Source organism: Equus asinus, chromosome 2 (assembly GCF_041296235.1).
Source record: "Equus asinus isolate D_3611 breed Donkey chromosome 2, EquAss-T2T_v2, whole genome shotgun sequence".
NCBI classification, from domain to species: domain Eukaryota; kingdom Metazoa; phylum Chordata; class Mammalia; order Perissodactyla; family Equidae; genus Equus; species Equus asinus.
Window position 1 is genome coordinate 154,973,959 of NC_091791.1, and position 20,098 is coordinate 154,994,056.

Consider the following 20,098-nt stretch of genomic DNA (forward strand, 5'->3'; position numbering starts at 1 on the left):
TTCATCTTGCAGAAGTGAAACTCTATGCCTTTTAAACAAGTCATTTCCCTCCTCCCCTCCCCTCTACTTTCTGTCTCTGTGAATTTGACTGCTCTAGGTATCTCATATAAGTGGAATCACACAGTATTTATCTTTTTGTAACTGGCTTATCTCACTTTGCATGTCTTCAGGGTTCATCTATGTTGTAGCAAGTGTCAGCAGTTCTTTTTTCTTTTTTTAAAGATTTTAGTTTTCCTTCTTCTCCCCAAAGCCCCCCGGTACATAGTTGTATATTTTTAGTTGTGGATCCTTCTAATTGTGGCATGTGGGATCTTGCTTCAGCATGGCTTAATGAGTGATGCCATGCTCGCACCCAGGATCTGAACCAGCGAAACCCTGGCACACCAAAGCAGAGCGTGCCAACTTAACCACTTGGCCATGGGGCCGGCCCCTAGAATTTCTTTCCTCCTTAAGGCTGAGTGATATTCTATTGTATGTAGGGGGTCCCCATTCCTAGCATTTCTGATTTAGCAGGTTTGGGGTGAGGCTGATGCTGCTAGTCTAGGGACTATACTTTGAGAATCACTCCATTAACTCATAGAAACAATAGTTTCCTGAGGAACTTCAAAGTAGTTTTCTTTCACCGTCCTTCAGAGACACAGGGATAACTGTGGTTTGTACATGGTTCTTACATCCAGGTCCTGACATATTTTAATCTTATCTCAGTTTTCAAATAGGTGGGTGTTTCCAGAGGAAGCTTTCTTTGGTATGTCTTCAAAGGTCTATTGGATACATGGTAAAAACACTCTTCACTTCATAAAGAGACACTGCTTAAAAAAGATTGCATATAATAAACTTATTTTAATAGTGCAAAAAATAATCTGCTTCCAATAAGCGAAAGAAAAACTTCCAAAAATGTTTAATAAAAACAGCCAATACTTTGAACAAATACAAATAACTAGGTAAATAATACAATTATGTACTCCAAACCCAAGAAAGCAGAGACCATCTTTACAAGCCAAATCATTCTTGGAGCTGGTCATTCTAGGTTACCAAAATGCAGAAAACAAAACTTCTACTTTTTAGGCTTACAGAAAAGAAAGAAAACAACTCTAGCAAGAAAAGTAAATTTCACCAGAAACAGCCCATATTGATAACTTTAAAAGTTTTTCAAGGCGTTCATAGAAACAGGGAGCATTTACATCTTTATTTTTATGGCAAATGACTTCTGTGTTCATTTTTGAAGTTTAAAAGACCATGTGATCTTTTGACTAATAGCTCAGAAGTAAAAGCCAATCAAGAGGGAAGATAACATTCATGGGACCCAGAGGACTTTAACCTGATCTTAAAATATAAAGCAAAATTTTAAGATGAATTAGTTTAAAAATCCAAATACATTGTAGTTTAGAATTAAACACAAAAGAAACAAAAATTACCATGATTAGGATTTGAATGAAGTTTGGGTAAAAGTTTTTTCATATTTATCTATCTCACAGATAATACTGATCATTCAATATCAATGAATATGTTCATTTTTGTGTATGCAAAAGGTATGGCTTCAGAAACCAATACTCATATTAAGTTCATTACTGCTGCAGGAACTTGACAGAACTGGCATTTTGAATGTGGCATATAATTATTTAAGAAAAGGAGCTTGAGAATTTTGCTGTAAGGCATACTTCAGAAAGACAGAAACTTCCCAGGCAGAAGGGTATCTCTCTATACATCTCTGTGCATTTCTATATATCTCCTTACTACATCACAAATACAAAAACAATATTAATATATTTACATGTATGAGTTGGACTAAAATGAATTAAATTTCCTACAAAATTATACTTATTAAGAAAACACTAATAGACACTATATAATAAAAGGAGGCAAGGCCCTCAAGAATAGATCACTCCAAAGGTTGAGTGCTATTGCTTTCTCTTAATATTTCTTGAATGGAGAAAAAAGAGGATGAGTAGTTTGTAGACAGACCTGTGTCTACTCTAGAAATATCTGCTAGACAGAAGCCAGGCAACCTAAAAATCATAGCTCTACATATGGGGAAATGGCTAATATTTTTGTCAGTGGTGACACCTTCTCTTATATTTAAAAGTTACTCCTTCAGGTTTGTACTAAAGCAGAAAGCACCACTTTGGTTAGGAGAAACTTTCCCTAAGTGTTCTATTACTTAGACTTTTGGTAGAAAGATGATCAAGTTGATTAGCAGGTTATTTGAGGCCTTTCATCATTCCTGACTGTAGAGATTTAAAAACTAACCATACAAATTAACTATAACATCATCAGAAGGAATTTTACTAGGCTTCTCTCCATGACATAAAGACAAAGATTAAACAGCAGTGGAGATTCTGACATAACGTCATTATTAAGTATACTGTGCTTGGTTGTTACAGCTGTGGTCCATCGTTCTAGTGGGAGAAATGGCAGTCCTGAAGAAGATCTCGGTAAACTTGCTTGACTACATTCTTTAGGTAGTTGTCCTCCAGTGGCACTTTAGATAGAATGGTAGTGATTTCATTTTGGCTGGAAAGAACAAAATGTTAATTAATTTTTCTGGAAACTTACACTTATCTCCATTTCAGTGGAATTCATGTTTTTGGGTACCTTCTCTGAGTCTCCTAGGAAGCACAAATAGGATTTCCAGAAATAATTAGACTGTCCAGTTTGAACTTAGATTCCAAAGCAAGGCCTAAGAACCAATTCTTATGTAAGTGTGAGGTATCTTGACCTAATTGTTTTCCCTGGCTATAAAAATCTAAACTGTTGGTGTTTCCTGATGGATTTGAGGTGAGCATATTTTAAGCTCTGCCATCTTACAATCTGTCAGCAATGTGTCTAAAGGGTCACAAAATATATACTAGATATGAAATATTTTTAGTTCTGGTTCCACAGACTAATTGAGAAAAGCATTATGACTGCACAGATTTTTAAGTGATTATTCTGTTGTTAAGGCCATAAAAGTTATTCACATATGATCTGGGCTAAGCTTATGCAAGACTTTTTTCCCTTCTTGATTCCTGTTTTATGTAGGAGTGTTCAAAAAGTAGAACAAGTATAGAGCCAGGCCATGTGCTCACTTCGGCAGCACATATACTAAAATAGAGCCAGCCCTGATGGCTTAGCAGTTAAAGTTCGGCGTGTTCTCCTTCAGTGGCCCAGGTCCCGTTCCTGGGCACAGAACAACACCAACTTGTCTGTCAGTAGCCATGCTGTGGTGGCAGCTGACACAGAAGAACCAGAAGAACTTATAAGTATAACCAACTATGTACTGGGGCTTTAGGGGGGAAAAAGAAAGAAAAAAGGAGGAAGATTGGCAACAGATGTTAGCTTAGGGCAAATCTTCCCTTGCAAAAAACCCACAAAAAACAAAAAGTGGAGCAAGTTTAAAAAAAAAGACCAATGGTCTCCAGCAGCCACTGGAGATAGCAAAGTTCACTGACTTTAAAAGAACAAATTCTTCAGAATGAAGTCAGAGAGAAGCGACATTTGGCTCTCAGTATGGTCTATCCATTTGCGGACCACTTTGAGGGATCTTTCAAATTATAATGTAAAGTAAAAAAGTAGTTGGGAGCCCCACCCTGCTGGCCTTTTACTCACCCAATGTTTCCAATGTGATTTTGAATGGAAAAAGTTAACGGGACAGATGGATAATGGGCTGAGAGAGACAAAGTTATCTCAAACTTTGAAAATGCTGCAGAGCTGGAGAATAAAAGCCTCAATCTGTAAAAGACAAGATCCTCAATTAAAAATACAAAACAAAAACAGAATGAAACACAAATACATTTTTTTTTACACTGGCGTGTGCAACTTAGGTGTACATTATTTCTTGTCCTTATCAAATGGACAAAAGGTAAAAACATCTAGGACAAAGTAGTATTATGGTTGTTTTTTTCATTGTTAGTCATAAAACTCATTAACAAATTATTTTAACAAGTTTTTGACTAATTACTTATTGTTATGGGTTGAAATGTGTATCCCCTCAAAATTTATATGTTGAAGTCCTAATCCCCAGTACCTCAGAATGTGACCTTATTTGGAAATACAGTCATTGAAGATTTTAATTAGTTAAGATGAGGTCCTACAGGTGTAGGGTGGGCCCCTAATCCAAAATGACTGGTGTCCTTATGAAAAGGGGACATTTGGACACAGACATGCACACAGGAAGAATGTCACATGAAGATGAACGCAGATATTGGGGTTATGTATTTATAAGCCAAGGAACATCAAAGATTGCTAGTAAATTACTGCAAGTTAGGACAAAGGCATGAAACAGATTCTCTTTCACAGCCCTCAGAAGGAACCAATCCTGCTGACACCTTGATCTCAGATTTCTAGCCTCCAGACCTGTGAGACAATAAATTTCTGTTGTTTAAGCCTCCCAGTTTGTAGTACTTTGTTATGGCAGCCCTAGGGAACTAATACACTTACTCAGTATTATTTACATCTATGTTCATTAAGTTATAATTTGGTCCCCATCTCTTTAAAAACTCAATCTCTTCTCCAAGGAGTCTGCAGTGGCTCACTACCAGTGAGATTTCTTGAAGCATCTGGGAAAACGAGGCAAAAAAAAAAAAGATGAAATTATGAAAACATTTCAGTGTTTATGGGTTTTTTAGAAAGAATGCCCCAAAGTTAAATAATTTAATATATTTATGATTTCAGGATCCACTATTACATATGTAAAATTTCAAGTCTGCTTTTTGGAACAGATAACATAAATTTCCTTTAAATACTTCAATCAGAATTTACCTTGGGTACCTGATGCTGTGTTGTACATTTCTTTTTCCAGGATTCTTGTTCCTCAATGTACTGGAAAATAAGCTTATGAACTAAAAGGGAGGAAGGAGGAGCTTTGTCCTCTGAGGAGGAAAAAAAGGAAATGAAAAGCAGTGTATTACTTATTCATATAGTATATATACAAAAGCTATAAATATTATATAAACTAGAAATACCTTCAAATTACTAGTATCTAAATACCTTCTCTGTTTTATTTTCAAACACCATAAATCAACATATATGGTGAATATAAGACATTCTTATAAAAACTCAGCCTTTATCACATACAAAATAGAACTTGGTTAAGAGCATGGGATTAAATGTTAACATAAACCTGAGTTTAAATCTTAGCTCTCCTTAATAGCAGAGTGATCCTAAGCACAACACTTCTTTTGAGCTGTAGTTCCCTAATTTGTAAAACATAGAATAATACCTACTTCACAGTGTAGAGGTAACACACATGTCTGATACAGAATAAGTACTCATAATGGTAATTTTTATATTATGGAAATAGCTATTATTAATCATTGCTCAAGATCTAGTAATAATTAAAAAGAAAAAAACATTTCTTTTAAAACCCACCTAATATTTGGAACATTACCTAGCAGTTTTTTAAATGTGTTGAACTTACCATCTAATAAAAATTGAAAATTCAGGTCAACAATCTTCCTATGAGCATTGCCCAGGAAAGAGAGACCAACTAGGAACAAACAAAATAAGGACAGTATTTCTTTTTATTATGTGATTTTAAGCCACATAAAATTCAGTACTTTAGAATCCTATTCTTTCTGGGTAGCAGGGTTTTTTCATAGGCATTTGAAGGTTTATCCTTGAATCATATTATTCTCTGTCCATGGCAAAGGCTCCCCTGAGACGGCTGGACTACACTGATTGGCAGCCCTTTGAAGGAAATTGAAGGTGTAGTATATTTGCAGTAAATTTATCAAGCCTCCACCTTTGACCCCTAGCTTCTGTGCAAAGATATTATTTTCATGAACCATATAAGGAAAATGGCTATGACCTCTTACACCTGCTGTCTTTGCACAAATACAATAAAAATAATTTGTGCTTTTAGTATTATAGTAATGAGTTTTAGGTAGCCAGGATAGTTGCTTGTTCCTCCACACTCTAGAGTTATCTCCTGTCTCTCAAATTCTAATTTTTTTCACCTTGTTGAATATTTTCTATATGTTAGGCATTGTGGATACAATAGTGAGACAAACAGACATGATCAACCTATGCTCTCAAGAAGCTTACAGCTCAGGAGGACTCACAGATAATTGCACTAATAAACACACCAAGAACTACAAACTCTGATAAGTGCTATTAAGGAAAACTGCAGGAAGCAATGAGAGCAAATAACAGGAGGGCAAGCAACAGAGGGAGTAGGTAAAAGGAGAGTCACGGAAAACTTTCCTGAGAAAGTGATAGCTGAGCTGAGCTCTTAAGGATTATTAGTAGAAATTTATTTAGTGAAGAGGGGGTGCTATGGTCTGAATGTTTGTGTCCCCCTCAAATTCATATGTTGAAATCCTAATGCCCAATGTCTTGGTTTTAGGAAGTGGGATCTTTGGAAGGTGCTAAGGTCATGAGGGTGGAGCCATTTTAAGTGGGATTAGTGCTCTTATGAAAGAGACCCTGGAGAGCTAGCTCAGCCTTCCATCATGTGAAGATACAATGAGAAGTCTGCAACCTGGAAGAGGGCCTCACCTGACCATGTCAGCATCCTAATCTCAGATTTCCAGCCTGTGGAACTGTGAGAAATAAATTTCTGTTGTTTATAAGCTATCCAACTTATGGTAATTTTGTTATAGCAGCTTACACGGACTAAGACAGGGGAAAGAGCTTCCAGGCATAAGAAACATCAGTATGAAGGTTCCTGAGGTAGGATGGAATATGACTGAGCATGAAAGGCTATGACCTTTTAAGGAAATGAAAGAAATTCATTGTGGCCAACGTGCAGAGAACAGTATAAGATGAGGCAGGAAAAATTCAATTCATGCAGGACTTTACAGGCTATATTAAATCTTTTGATAATTAGTCTAAGAGTAGTAGGTACATGATCAGATTTTCAACAACGACTGTAGTTTCAGGAAGGAGAATGAATTGGAGAGGAAAAGGAGAAGATCCAGAAAGACCAGCTGGAATGTTACTGTAGTCATCTAGGTTAGAGACGACTACTGACAGAAGAGATGAAGAAAAGTGGTTGAATATTAGGAAATTAAAATCTATGTCTTATTGATGATTTAGATATGCCTAGTGATGGAGAAAGAGTATAGAATGATTCCTAAGTTTTAATTTTGGACCCAATGGAAGTTGATGGTATTCTTTGAGAAAAGGAACTTTTAAGGAGAATCAGGTTTGGGGGCTGGAAGATTGTGAAGATTCTCAGTTCCAATTTGGCCATGTTTAATCATGGTTGGCCATGCTGAAGCTAAGTGTTTCAAGAGAAAAGACCTAAACATACTGACAGGAAACTCCAACAAAACAGCTAGGACTCTGTCTAGTCACCATATGGTGATGTCTACCTACTGTGATAAGCCCACCAATAAACAGAGAACTTCCAATTAACCTTTTAGGTTAATTTAAGTAAAAAAACCAGTCAAGAGTCACCAGCCATTAGAGTAAATCCTCTATCACAAAAGACAGATGGAAAAAAGGAACTCAGAGTAAATAATGTGAAGAGCATGTTGATCCATTGTTTGGATAGGCAAAATTTCTACAGTCTAATGTAATTCAACAAAGGGCAACATTCACTAGCTGAATTTTCATTTTACTTTTTATCTAACAAAATAAAATACTATAATCACTAATTAAAGTGATTGCCTCTTCTAAGAATTTCAGCAGTGCTTTCATTATGTCAATAGTTATTATTGCATTAAAACAAAGATTTGAATCTTTAGTGAGTTTAAGCCATACATTTTTCTACAGAAGAATTATCTTACTTTTGCTACTCACCTACTGGCTCTCCAAATGTGATGGTGAGTTCTATTGTGTCATAAAGAAAGGTGAATACAGCTTGATCATCACTCCACTCAATGACATCCCACTCAGACAAGCTGGAAAGAGATAAACAAGACAACCATTTTTGGGGGATAAAAGAAGAGAGTTAACTTCTGATACCACCCAAACAGTATCAGCAGCAGCTGCTGGAGTTTTTCTACTGGCTTGGGAGACAATCAATATTTTAATTCAAATATTGTGAATGTACAAATTTATGCTTTTGAAAGAAATAAGAATTGATTCAATCTTGAGTTGTATATCAGAGAAAAACCAAGTCTAGGCAATATAAAGTGTTAAATATTTTAAAATTATAATTCCACAGCACTCCCACCTTGTATATTTTCAGCTTAGTGTTGAGTACCTTGACTCTTGTTGAGGCTGCATTGTACTGTAGGTTAGAATCAGTGATACACATTACAAACACATGCCAACTGCTCTAGTTGGTTTAGATAACCATGAAGGCACACGATAAAACACAAACTAATGACATCTGCTTTTCCTTACCTCAACTGATCCAGTAGCTCTTCAGTTCTATTTGTTTGTTTTTGCACAAAGTCTATTTGAGCTAGGGTCTGCTCTTTCTGTACCTCCAGTTCTAAGAGATTTCTGCAAACCAAATCAGGTATTCAGAGAAAGGTAAGGCCATCACTAAGAGAATTTGAACTCCATTAAAATAAAAGGTTTATGACAAGAAGCCACATGCTAGAAGGCTCCCCAGTGAGATGAATGGCATCCAAATTTTTGCACTCTTAGTTTTTTGTTTGTTTGTTTGTTTAAAGATTGGCACCTCAGTTAACAATTGTTGCTAATCTTTTTTTTTCCCCCCTTGCTTTTTCTCCCCAAAGCCCCTCAGTTGTATATTTATGTGTATACATAGTTGTATATTTTAGTTGTGGGTGCTTCTAGTTGTGGCATGTGGGACGCCACCTCAATGTGGCCTGGTGAGTGGTACCATGTCCGCACCCAGGATCCAAACCAGCAAAACCCTGGGTCACCAAAGCAGAGCGCGTGAACTTAACCACTAGGCCAAGGGGCCGGCTCCTCTTTTAGTCTTATACTTAAATAAAATCCATAAGTAGAAGAAATATATACTTCATTTTATATGTACTTATGTATAATATAAAAAACAGTTTAATGCTAGGTTTATTTTCTTTAAAAGGATCCTGATATCATTCAAGCTTGAGAAATACTGCTTTGTATTAATGCCCTGTAAACAATAAATGCTTAGAAAATATTTTTGACTAAGATGGCCTCCAGGGTTGAGTTCAAAGTGGAGCAGAAGCCCTGAGTCAGCTTTAGCCAATACTCATGTCCCCAACTATATCAGTTTCTGAAGGTAAGAAGTCATTTAGCCTTGTGAAGTTTAGCATGTTTTCTAACACTCAAATTGAAGGCTGACCTTTGAAGCACTTCTTCTTCAGTTTTCAGCTGTTCCAGTTCTTTGAAAGGAAAAACAAAAACAAATCTATCAAAATGAACACATTAAAATGTTGCAACAAAAATCATGTATTATATTGAAAATTCTATCTCATTTAATCTCACCTAAATAAACAAACTAGCGACAAAAGTGTTTTTTTTTCATTTATCTACTTAATTAATTCAGTTACCTTTCTCTGCAGCTCTCATTTCAGAATCCCATTCTTCCACAGGATTGTCTTTCTCTTCATCTTCCAAATTCTTAGTTTCTAAAGTAGACAACGAGCATTAGAATAACTCAGTCAAAAATAAACAACCAGAGATAAAAAGAATAGATGGTCACAAACACTCATTTTTCCCCACTTTTCCTTGCCAATATAGTGAGGAGCTATAGTTATAATTTCATACAATGACTTGATTCTAGTGGCAGACAAGTGAACTTTGAGCCATATGGCAATGATCTCCAATAACAGCTTCTCAGGGGTCACTTTGAGATGGAAATTGTTTATGTGTAATTTGCATATATCAAAGTTATTGTCAGGCAACATGGACTAAGCAGGAGCAGATACTCATATATAAACACATGCACACACATTTTAAAATTTTGTTTTTGAAGGCTTGGGAATCATCCTTAAAATCCCCCCTCTCTCCCCACATCCAAACCAAGCTTATTTTTACCTCAAAAATATTTTTTGAATCTACTTTTTTTCTTTACCACCAGCTTCCCTAAATATAAGGTACTGTCTTTTCTAAACCATACTAGTCCAATAACTACTTAACTTCTTACAGTTACTCTTGATCTATTCAAACCCAATCTCTACACTGCAGCCAGGGCTTGACATCCTTCAAATGGCTCTCACTATTCTTAGAAAAAGTCAAAACTCCTCAAGAGGCTGTCCTTGGCCTAGTCCCTAGTAACATCTCCAGCTTTATCTCAGACCATGTTCCCTTTTGCTCTGTTCTAGCCACATTAGCCTATTTCAGACCCTTATAATTGGTATATTCTTTCCCATAGAAGGCCTTATGCGTGTATTATTCATTTTGAATAGTCTGCTCTCCCTTCCCTTCTCACTTTAACTCCTACTCATTCTTTAGATCTTGGCTTAAATGTCACTTCCTCAGAGTGAAGCCTCTCCTGACCTGACTAGGTCAGATTTCTGTTTCAGGACCTTATAGCACCATGTAACCTCTCTTCCACAGCACTTACCTTAAAATTATTTATTTAATTCTTATATTCTCTTCTAGGCTAGAAGCTCCATAAGGGCATAAAGTTTTTGTTTTTAATCACCATAATTTTCTTAGCACTGAGCACTGTACATGGCATATAGTATGTACTCAGTATATTTGCTCAAGGAATAATGATGGACAAGAAAGAAATAGGGAGCTATTCAGTGGTACTGGAGAGGGAAGTGTGGTTGTTGGTATTTTTAAAGACGAGAGAGAGGTGAATATATCCAGTAGAGGAGGCAGAGAGGTTGAATACCCAAGAGGTAAGGGAAAATCAGTGATATACAGTTCCTGAGAAGGGGATTCAAAGTTTACATGGAAAGATTGGTCTTAGGGAAAAGAAAAGAACGATGCAAGGATAGATATAGACATATTAAAAAGTTTAGTTTGTTTGGTAGCAGAGAGTTTAGAAGTTCTGGCCTAACGGCTTCTCTTTTTTTTCCCGTTAAGTAGAAAGTAAAGGTAATAAATAAAGGAGTGGGGCAGTCTACAACAATGGAACTCATATACTTATCAATTCATGGAACTCATAAACTCATTATCAATTCAATGCAGAAAACATGTACTAGGCACTTATTCTGTGCAAAGCACAGTGCTAGGAACTTCGAAGGATATGGAGAAAAATAAAAACTTACCTTTGCCCCCACGGAGCTTACAACTTAGTTAGGAAAATAAACTATACAAAAGTAACTACAATTACAAGTAGATGTGATAGGTACTATAAAAAGTAATAACAAAATAGCCATAGAAGCTCAAGGGAGACAGAGACCACTTCCTTTGGCAGAAACCAGAAAGAGAATGCATTAGCAAAGACCAAGTGGCAGGACTGCATAGAAATGACAAGACTTGGTGGGAATTTAGGATGTGTACGAGAATAATAGTAAATCATGTAAGAAAGGAAGATCTGAAAAGGATTGTAAAGAATGTTAAATGTCAAGCTCAGGAATTTGGACTTTATTTGGTAATAAATGGAAAGACAGAAAGTTTTTCAGGGTAGTAACATAATGAAAACTGTCCTTCATAATTATTAATCTGGCAGCAATGTATAGGCTGGACTGGAAGGAGATAGAATGAAGTTAAGAGTATAGAAAGATTAGTTAGAAGACTTGAAATAGCACATTTCAGAATTAATAATAGCCTTAATGGGAATGGGAAAGAATACAAAAGATGTTGAAGAAGCAGATATGACAGGACTTGATAAGAGAGACTCTAAGACTGCAAGTTTTGAGCTGTTTACAATGTGTAAGAATGGTGATGCCATCAATAGAGATGAGAAACATTATAGGGAGAACAAATTTTCAGATTTTATTTTGGAAATGGGAGATGACAATAAATTCTATTGTATTCACACAGAGTTTAAGATGTTCAAGGACATTTAAGCAGAGAGGTGCCATAGGAAGCTAGAAATGTTAACTCTGGAATTCAAGAGAAAGAGGCTAATGATGCCCTCACCCTAAATAATTACAAGCTACTTAACGGCAAAATCTGTGTTTTATATATCTTTTTTCTGATGCTAAGCACAGTATCTGGCATGCAGTAGGTGCTCAACATATGCTTGATGAATTTAACTGAATTTGGGAATCATTCATATAAAGAGAATTGTTAAAGCAGATGAAAACATTAGGGGAGAGAATATAGAAATGAGTAGATGATAAAATCTAAATGCTTACACAAGAGGTTAGTTAGAGAGAGGCCAACAGAGGAGCTAGAAGGAATAGCCTGGCAAAAAGAATAGGGTCAGGGTAGTGCAATATCATGGAGGTTTAGGGAGATGAAAGTTTCAGGAAGAAAATAATCACCAGCGGTGTCAAATTCTGAAAGAGGTCAAGATGGCTAAGGACTGAGAGCTACCAAATTTGATTAGGTGGAATTTTGTGATCTTTGAGACAGCAGTTTCTGGACAACAGTACTAACAAGTTAGGATTACAAGAGGTCAAACTGAAAGGATAGAAAATTTTCAAAAGGAGATAAGTTCATCTAATTTAAAAAAATAACAAGATTATGGTCTAGAGACTTATCTTGGGCATCTCTTGTTGATTGTGTTATGGATGGCCACAGTAAAGGAGCTTTAATTTTCTCTAATTTAATGTCTCAAGCTACTAACACAAGGCTTCAGCAAAGTGATACCAGAAATCTGTGCTGTAGGGAAACATTTAGATAAAATTAAATTTTCTTTTGGAAAAGTATTCAAAATACTTTACCTATTTCCACCGCAGTGAGACAGTTATCAATCTTCTTAAGTATGTTGTCCATCTCATCTATCCTCATGTGAAGTTTCTCCCTCTCATTCTAAACACACAATATTATAGACTGTCAAGTTAAACCTCCAAACAAAACATTCTAACATAAATGGTTCAAATTGCTGACATAACTGCTATGTCTAAATCATGAACAGGCAAATCTCAAAATGAAGGTTAAAACTTCAAGTCTGGACTTAAAAATTTTTAAAAAGTAAAAATAACAGGTTAATATACAGTTACGCGTTGCTTATTGAGGAGGATATATTCTGAGAAATGCATCATTACACGATTTCATCATTGTGCAAACGCCAGAGTGTACTTACACAAACCTAGACAGTGTAGCCTACTACACACTTAGGCTACATGGTACTAATCTTATGGGACCACCATTGTAAATGTGGTCGGTCATTGTCCGAAACATCATTGTGTGGCTAATGACTGTAAAATCATTTTTTGTACTTTCCTTTATTCAGCATTTTCATGTAATATAAGTCGTTAATATACATTACTTTAAAAAAGAGTTCTTAAAAAAATGTTCTATGGTCAAATAAATACGGGAAACACTGGTCAAACAGAATTATAGCATTTTTTTCTTTTTAGGCTTAAAAAAAATGATTTCTGACTTTAGACTTTAATATGCTAGCTATTATTCTCCAAAGGGGGGATATTGCATGTAACATTTCTCAGACTGATTTGCCAATGGAAAGTTTTTTTATGCAGAGCCTTTCTTAAGGATGATCATTTTGGGAAATGCTACTTTAAACAAATACACACACACACACACACAGCTGAGTATGGACTATGAAGAAGATAATACTACATTATAGTCTTTAGCAATGGAAGATCAGAATCCTATATTGTTCTATTTCTATATGTATAATGGATAAGAAATTTGAGATAAGGCACAGGCCCGTATTAGTAAATATATTCTAGAATTACTCAAGATGCCAGGATTTGCCACTTTTGACAAATTGAACCCCACTTCTTATGAACAATTCTAAGTTTTTGCCCAAGTCTCATTCACTTGTCTCCTAAGGAACATTCTTCATATTCCACAACCACTATAAAGTAATTTTAATAGCTCTTTCTTTCTATGCTAACTGTCTCAAATTACCTGAGCTGACTGCACCAGCTTGCTGTACAGAGCCACTTTTCCTTGGTGAGTGAAGACTTTAGTCATCTTGGTAAAATGTGATTTCATTTTGTTTAGGTAAATTCCAAAGGCCTTCAGCTGCAAGGGAAAATCAAAAGCTACACTGCACGAAAACAAATGAGTTAGAAAAGGCAAATGGTCTGGGAAGCCTGGGTCAGCTGCTACGTGCTAAGCTTTGCCCATACTAGACTCTGATTCCTAAGGTAGGGCACTTTTCACTTGGAAATTTAATTCCATTTAATAGTTTCAGAACAGAGCCAAAGATTTCAATTTTGGTTCCTGCTTTTAATTCACTTATTCTTATTACAAATTAGGAAATGCCAAGATTTTAGTTAATAAAACTCTTTTAACACAGTAGAGCACATATAAAATGCTTATTATTTAATCAATTAAAGTAATTCTTTTCCTCATCTAAGTCTAAGAGAAAGGCAAAAAAGAAGGCGGGAACTCTAAATAAACTTCAAATATAGTTCATATTTAAAATTGATCATTTCAGGTTTGAAAAGATCATATATTAACAATTACTCATGTATAATTAAAACTTGACAACATACTATACCTGAGAAGTAAGTTAAAGAACTCATCACTAAGTAAGTAACAGTTGCTTATTTCACAATAAAACATTGTTCAAAATATCTATACTGATTCCCATTCAGAAATGAGACCAAAGTACCTCCTCATCAGAGCAGTGTCTCATTTTTTCCCACAGATTCTTATTTACACAAGTCAAAAGTTTATCTTGGTTTGATGCAGAAAGCTTTAATCTAAAATATAGAAAAGTTAATTAGCACAGAGTTCAGAAGTTAGCTTGAATGAATCAATTCAGATCTACAGGCACACTTAATTTAATTCTTCCTAGTTCTTTTCTACATAAAAAGAGCAGAATTCATTCAAGAACAGTGGCCAGCCTGATTATTTTAATACTAGTAGAACATGTGAAAAATGTTATGAACCAAAAACACTTCCCTCACAAATAGAATTCTCGTCTCAATGTATCAACTTGTTCCAACATGAAAACATATTGCTTAAGAATCCTTAAGGCCTGTCAGCGTATAACTGTTGTGAAGTTGTAGTTATTATTTTAAGTTACAGTTCCCAATTCAGTTCAAAGTCTTCTCTCACCTTTACAGAACAGCATTTATAAAAGCAGCAAAGTTATCTATTAGTCTTTTGTTGATAAGAAATAAACGTCTATTAGAGTTAGAAGATACAGGAACACAGGTACAAACTCAAACAATAGAGCACATCTAAACAGACTGTTCATTGTATGCAAGATCCTATTTCATTCAAAATAAAACATTCTCAGACAAATCCTGAGACAGCCAACTCTTTTAAACAAGATGAAGACAAGAAACTTGTCTGTCTTGTTCAGTGATGAACCCCAGTACTTAGTACAGTGCCTGGCATATAGAAGGTGCTCAATATATATTTGTTAATCTGCAGTACCATAATTTAATGGCATCTTAATTTTCTTTCTTTTTTTCTTTTCCTGCTTTTTTCTCCCCAAATCCCACCAGTACATAGTTGTATATTTTAGTTGTGGGTCCTTCTAGTTGTGGCATGCATCTTAATTTTCTAATTTTAAAACTACAAAGTTATTAAAAGATTATTTTATTTCCTTTCTTTTTGTTAGACTGGTTCAAACTTAGTTGGATAGTTCTGGATAAGTACAATATAAACATTATTTTGGGTTGCAGGTCCTGATTTACCTGGGAGAATCTAGATATATCTAATTTGTAAATTAGTCTATAGCACCTACACATGCCAAAGCACTGAGCTACAGTCTGAGTAAAACCACGTTCTTTAATATATGCAAATCAAGGGTAAACGCGATAAAATATAAACCCAAAGGCAATCTTGATTTTAGGCACTCTATATAAATCTCTAAAGGGAAAAAAAATCTTCTTTTGAAGATGTTCTTTTGCAATCAATTTATGATATCATAATCTAATAATTATTGTTTTTTGAGGACACACTTTTTGGTAAGAAAGGCAAGAAGACCTTTTATATACAGTACACTATTTCTACTGCTCATTTCTCCCTGCTGAATAGGTATTATTATCCCCAATTTATGGATGTGGAAATGAAGGTTAAATGACTTACATAAGGTTACATAGCTAGTCTTGTAGCCAGGATTGAGCTTCAATCTGTCTGACTACAAAGTCAAAAGTTTCCCACATACCATATCACATCGTCAATTAATGCTATAAACTTTTTCCTATGCCAGTGTTATTCTAATCAAAACCTTACCAGACTGATTATTCACTCATCCAACAAAACACACACAAAAATGAAAACTTTCATACTCTTCAATCTTTTGGCGAAGAACCTCACAATCTTCTCTATAAATCTGTATCTTGGGTCGGTAAACATACTGACTTAACATCAGATCTTCTGGAGTAGGTGGTGTGTTTATAGTATACTGCAAAAAAAAAAAAGTCAGTGTCTCAAAACTGGTATTTTGAGGACAAAATCATGTCCAAGAACTGTTTCAAGTTTCAGAGTGCCTATTTTAAAAAGTTCTGCAAATAAATATTTGAATACTCTATTAAATTCATACACCCAGTAAGCTACAAGTTGGAATTTGAATTCAAGTCTTTGACATCAAAGTCTATTTCCCAAAGATGTTTAGGGGAACTGTACATGTTCCACTCACATGAGACTGAAAGTGATTTGAAAATGGCTACGCATTATCTGTCAATTATACTTCCAAAAGCTGGAAAAAAAAAAGAAAATGGCTATGCATTATTTTAAGAAAATCAATTCATAAAAATTCAAACTTACCAGGAGCCCCTTCATTAAAAGAAAAAAGATGCCAGTTTCCCAGTTTATCCTTTTCTCTTTCCATTCTCTAGTCCTGATCCTTACCTTTATGCCAGGTCGAACTCAAAATGTTCTGGCATATGTAAAATAAGTCAGTGAAAATTTGTAAAATAAGGCAGTGAAAATTTGGTTATTTTAAAAATGTCTTACAGCTCTAATCCAATGACTTTCTCATGTCCTTGATGCAGTATTGGAAAAATCAAGTCAGCTCCTTGCGTCATATTACATATAAAAACCAAACCAAACAAAACCCCCAAACCGTCCATTATTCATAGGCAGTGTGGCACAGAATAAGTCATTTTACAACTCTAAGCCTTGGTCTCCTTGTCTATAAAATGGGCATAGTATTGACCAGCCTCTTCAGATTGTAGCAAAAGTTTTTTTTAAAGGTATTGAAGCCCAGGGCCTGCTAAAGTAACCTAACAAATGTTAGTGTCCTCTCACACTCCTCTTTTAGTTGATAAATTAAAAGTAACTGAATGAGGTTTTAATCTCTTTTCTCCATTCCTAACATATCTAGCAGATATGCTAAGAAAGTGCATAAACATGCTAAAAGCAATTATAAGTGAAGTTGACTTTCTAAAAAATATTTTTAAGGCTAGATTTATAAATAAAAATCAAAGCTCTAGGCACTAGCTCAAAAAGAAATGGCAACGCTGGAACCCAGATTGTGTTTTTTAAACAGTTTTCTCACTAAAAGAAATCAGGCCTCCTTGGGAAAATGGCTGATTGCTTTTCATATAGGAGCCAAATACTTGAAGGAATATTTCTGCTTATATAGAAGTATTTGGACACTAAGTGAAAAAGGAATGATAGAATTAGGATATAATTACTTTATGACTTCTAATGAATTACTAGATCTAGATAATGATCATTAATGGCTGCCTACATATCATCACCAGACATTATCTATCTCCTGATGAAAGTACAATTATAAAGTAAACTCGGAAAAAAACCCTGAATCTGTTAAAGCCTCTGCCAATTACAAAAAATACAAAGGACAGAGGAACATGTTGAACTGAAAGGTTGGGTATGCACAACTAGCAAAATTCATCCTATGGTAAATTTTATAGGAGAAACCTGGTTTCTTCACTAAAAAAAAAAAAGAGATGGAAGGGGACCTCACAATTTAAAAAGACAATTAAGAGAGAGAGATTAACGAATTATCATTGTAATGTTTGGACTTCACTTGGGTCTTAATTTAACAAAGTAGAAAATAATGCAAAAGACAATCAGGGAAATATAAATACTGACTGAATAATTAATCATCTTAAGGTGTGATTATGGTATCTGGATATGTTTTTAAAATAAGAGTCCTCATCTTTTTAGGGATACATATTGAAATACTTATAAATACAGGTAAACTGATGATGCCTGGAATTTGCTTCAAAATAACAGGGGTGGGGAGGTAGGGCAATGTAGAGACAAAACAGGAGTTGATAATTTTTTAAGTTTGATGATGGATACATGGGGAGTTCATTAAACTATTCTCTATGTATTGTATATGTTTGAAATATTCTATAATAGTAAGCTTTTTTAAAAAAAGGGTAGGTTTCCTCCTGAACATTCATAACGACAAAGTGAAACACAGGACCACATTCCCAGAGATTCACCAGGAATGCAAGTGCCAATGGATATTAGTACACATTGGATGCAGGTGCCCATGCTGTATGCACTAGGTAGGTTAATACGCTGCACCTTGAGCCAAGGACGACGTGCACAGCCACCTTCTCTCCTTGACTTACCTATTTTGATTAAGTGCCCAATTTATGCACAATCAGCACTTGGGTATTTCAGGTCTGGCAAGGTTACTTGCAATAGTTCCTCAACCTCACTGAGGGAGTGTAAATTATAGTACTTCAGGCTGAGCCACTTGCTGGACATGCAGGAGGTCATGAGGCAGTACAATATCACCTTTTGCTGGTGCTGCAAGCTGAGTTCCTACAACGGCACACATATGGGTGCTGTACATGTGCCTATGGAGGCTGGCACACATCTCCCTACTTGCCTCAAGAACACTCTCTTCACTTCTACCCTAAAGGAAGATCATGGTCATTTGAGTGCCAAACAGATGCCCACAGCTGTGAAACTCATTTCCTATGGTCAATATACATTCCATCCCTTTGGCCTTTCCCTACTATGGGATTTTTAGATTTCTTTCCTGAGATAGCAAAAAATCTCTTTCTATCTTGATGGGTTTGTTCCCAGATCTATTTCCCCAACACTGGTCCTCCTGACCTCTGTAAGGACTGAAATGAAAGGAGAAAGAGTCACACCCTCAAGAGTTAGCTCCTGAGGTATCCTCTCCCTTTTCCACCCTGCCAGCATCCTCTCTGCCTCCTATCCTTCCCCTCTGCTCTCCTCTGTTTCTCTTGGTCCCTTAGTACTTTCTGCTTTTCCTAAGAAAGGTATAGACTCTGGATACACACCTAGGCACTTTTCTACCCCCCATCTACAGCTGAGGCAAGAGGATTCTAGTGGGAAGGAGCAGCTATGGTGATAGGAATAATGAAGTCGGTGACCTGAAAGATGTGTGCCCATCTTTCCAGTTTCGGTCTTTGATTTACTTTTCACATTTAGACATATAATACTCCTGGAATTGATTTCCTTCTAAACAGCTTTATTGAGATTTAATTCACACACTATATAATTCACGCATTTAAGTATACAATTAAATGATTTTTTTTTTAAGATTGGCACCTGAGCTAACATTTGTTGCCAATCTTTTTTTTTCCTTCTTCTCCCCAAAGCCCCCTAGGACATAGTTGTATATTCTAGTTGTAGGTCCTTCTGGTTGTGCTATGTGGGACGCTGCCTTAGCATGGCTTGATAAGCGGTAGCATGTCCGCGCCCAGGATCCGAACCAGTGAAGCCTGAGCTGCCGAAGTGGAACGTGTGTACTTAACCAATGCGCCACAGGGCCGACTCCAAGTCCTGTCTACCTTTTAAAGAACAGACTCACACATACATAGACATTTGGTTTATGGCAAAGATGCCCCTGAAGAATAGTAGTCTTTTCTATAAATGGTGTTGTATCAGTTAGATAGCCATAGGAAAAAAATGAACCTTGACCCATACTTCACACTATATACAAAATTCAATTCTATACAACACCAAAAGCACAAGTGACAAAATTAAAAATTGGGCTTCGTCAAAATTAAACCTTTGTGCTACAAATGATACCATCAAGAAAGTGAAAAGACAACCCACAGAATGGTAGAAAACATTTGCAAGTCATACATTTTATAAGACTTGTATCCAGAATATATAAAGAACTCTTGCAACTCAATAATAAAAGGACAGCCCAATTTAAAAATAAAGGATCTGAACAGACATTTCTCCAATGAAGATAAGCAAATGGTCAATAAGCACAGAAAACATGTTCAGCATCATTAGTCATTAAGGAAATGCAAATCAAAACCATAATAAGTTACTACTTCACACCTGCTAGGACAGCTGTAATCAAAAAGAC

At 35.7% G+C, this 20,098-nt stretch overlaps 1 protein-coding gene across 4 annotated transcripts in view; it reads right to left on the minus strand.

Annotated features, from left to right (window-relative positions):
* Nucleotides 1-872: 872 nt before the first annotated feature.
* Nucleotides 873-20,098, minus strand: part of KNL1 (kinetochore scaffold 1) — a 56,255-nt gene continuing 37,029 nt past the window's right edge. For all 4 annotated transcript variants that reach the window (XM_044765140.2, XM_014840743.3, XM_044765141.2 and 1 more), the window contains 13 exons: nt 16,110-16,225; nt 14,477-14,567; nt 13,765-13,881; nt 12,612-12,699; nt 9,375-9,452; nt 9,167-9,206; nt 8,272-8,373; nt 7,723-7,823; nt 5,396-5,464; nt 4,738-4,847; nt 4,417-4,535; nt 3,586-3,708; nt 873-2,511 (listed from right to left, as the gene is read on the minus strand). In XM_044765140.2, the coding sequence (XP_044621075.2) occupies nt 2,397-2,511; nt 3,586-3,708; nt 4,417-4,535; nt 4,738-4,847; nt 5,396-5,464; nt 7,723-7,823; nt 8,272-8,373; nt 9,167-9,206; nt 9,375-9,452; nt 12,612-12,699; nt 13,765-13,881; nt 14,477-14,567; nt 16,110-16,225 (1,269 nt within the window). In that variant the 3' untranslated portion in view covers nt 873-2,396. The remainder of the gene's footprint in view (nt 2,512-3,585; nt 3,709-4,416; nt 4,536-4,737; nt 4,848-5,395; nt 5,465-7,722; nt 7,824-8,271; nt 8,374-9,166; nt 9,207-9,374; nt 9,453-12,611; nt 12,700-13,764; nt 13,882-14,476; nt 14,568-16,109; nt 16,226-20,098) is intronic.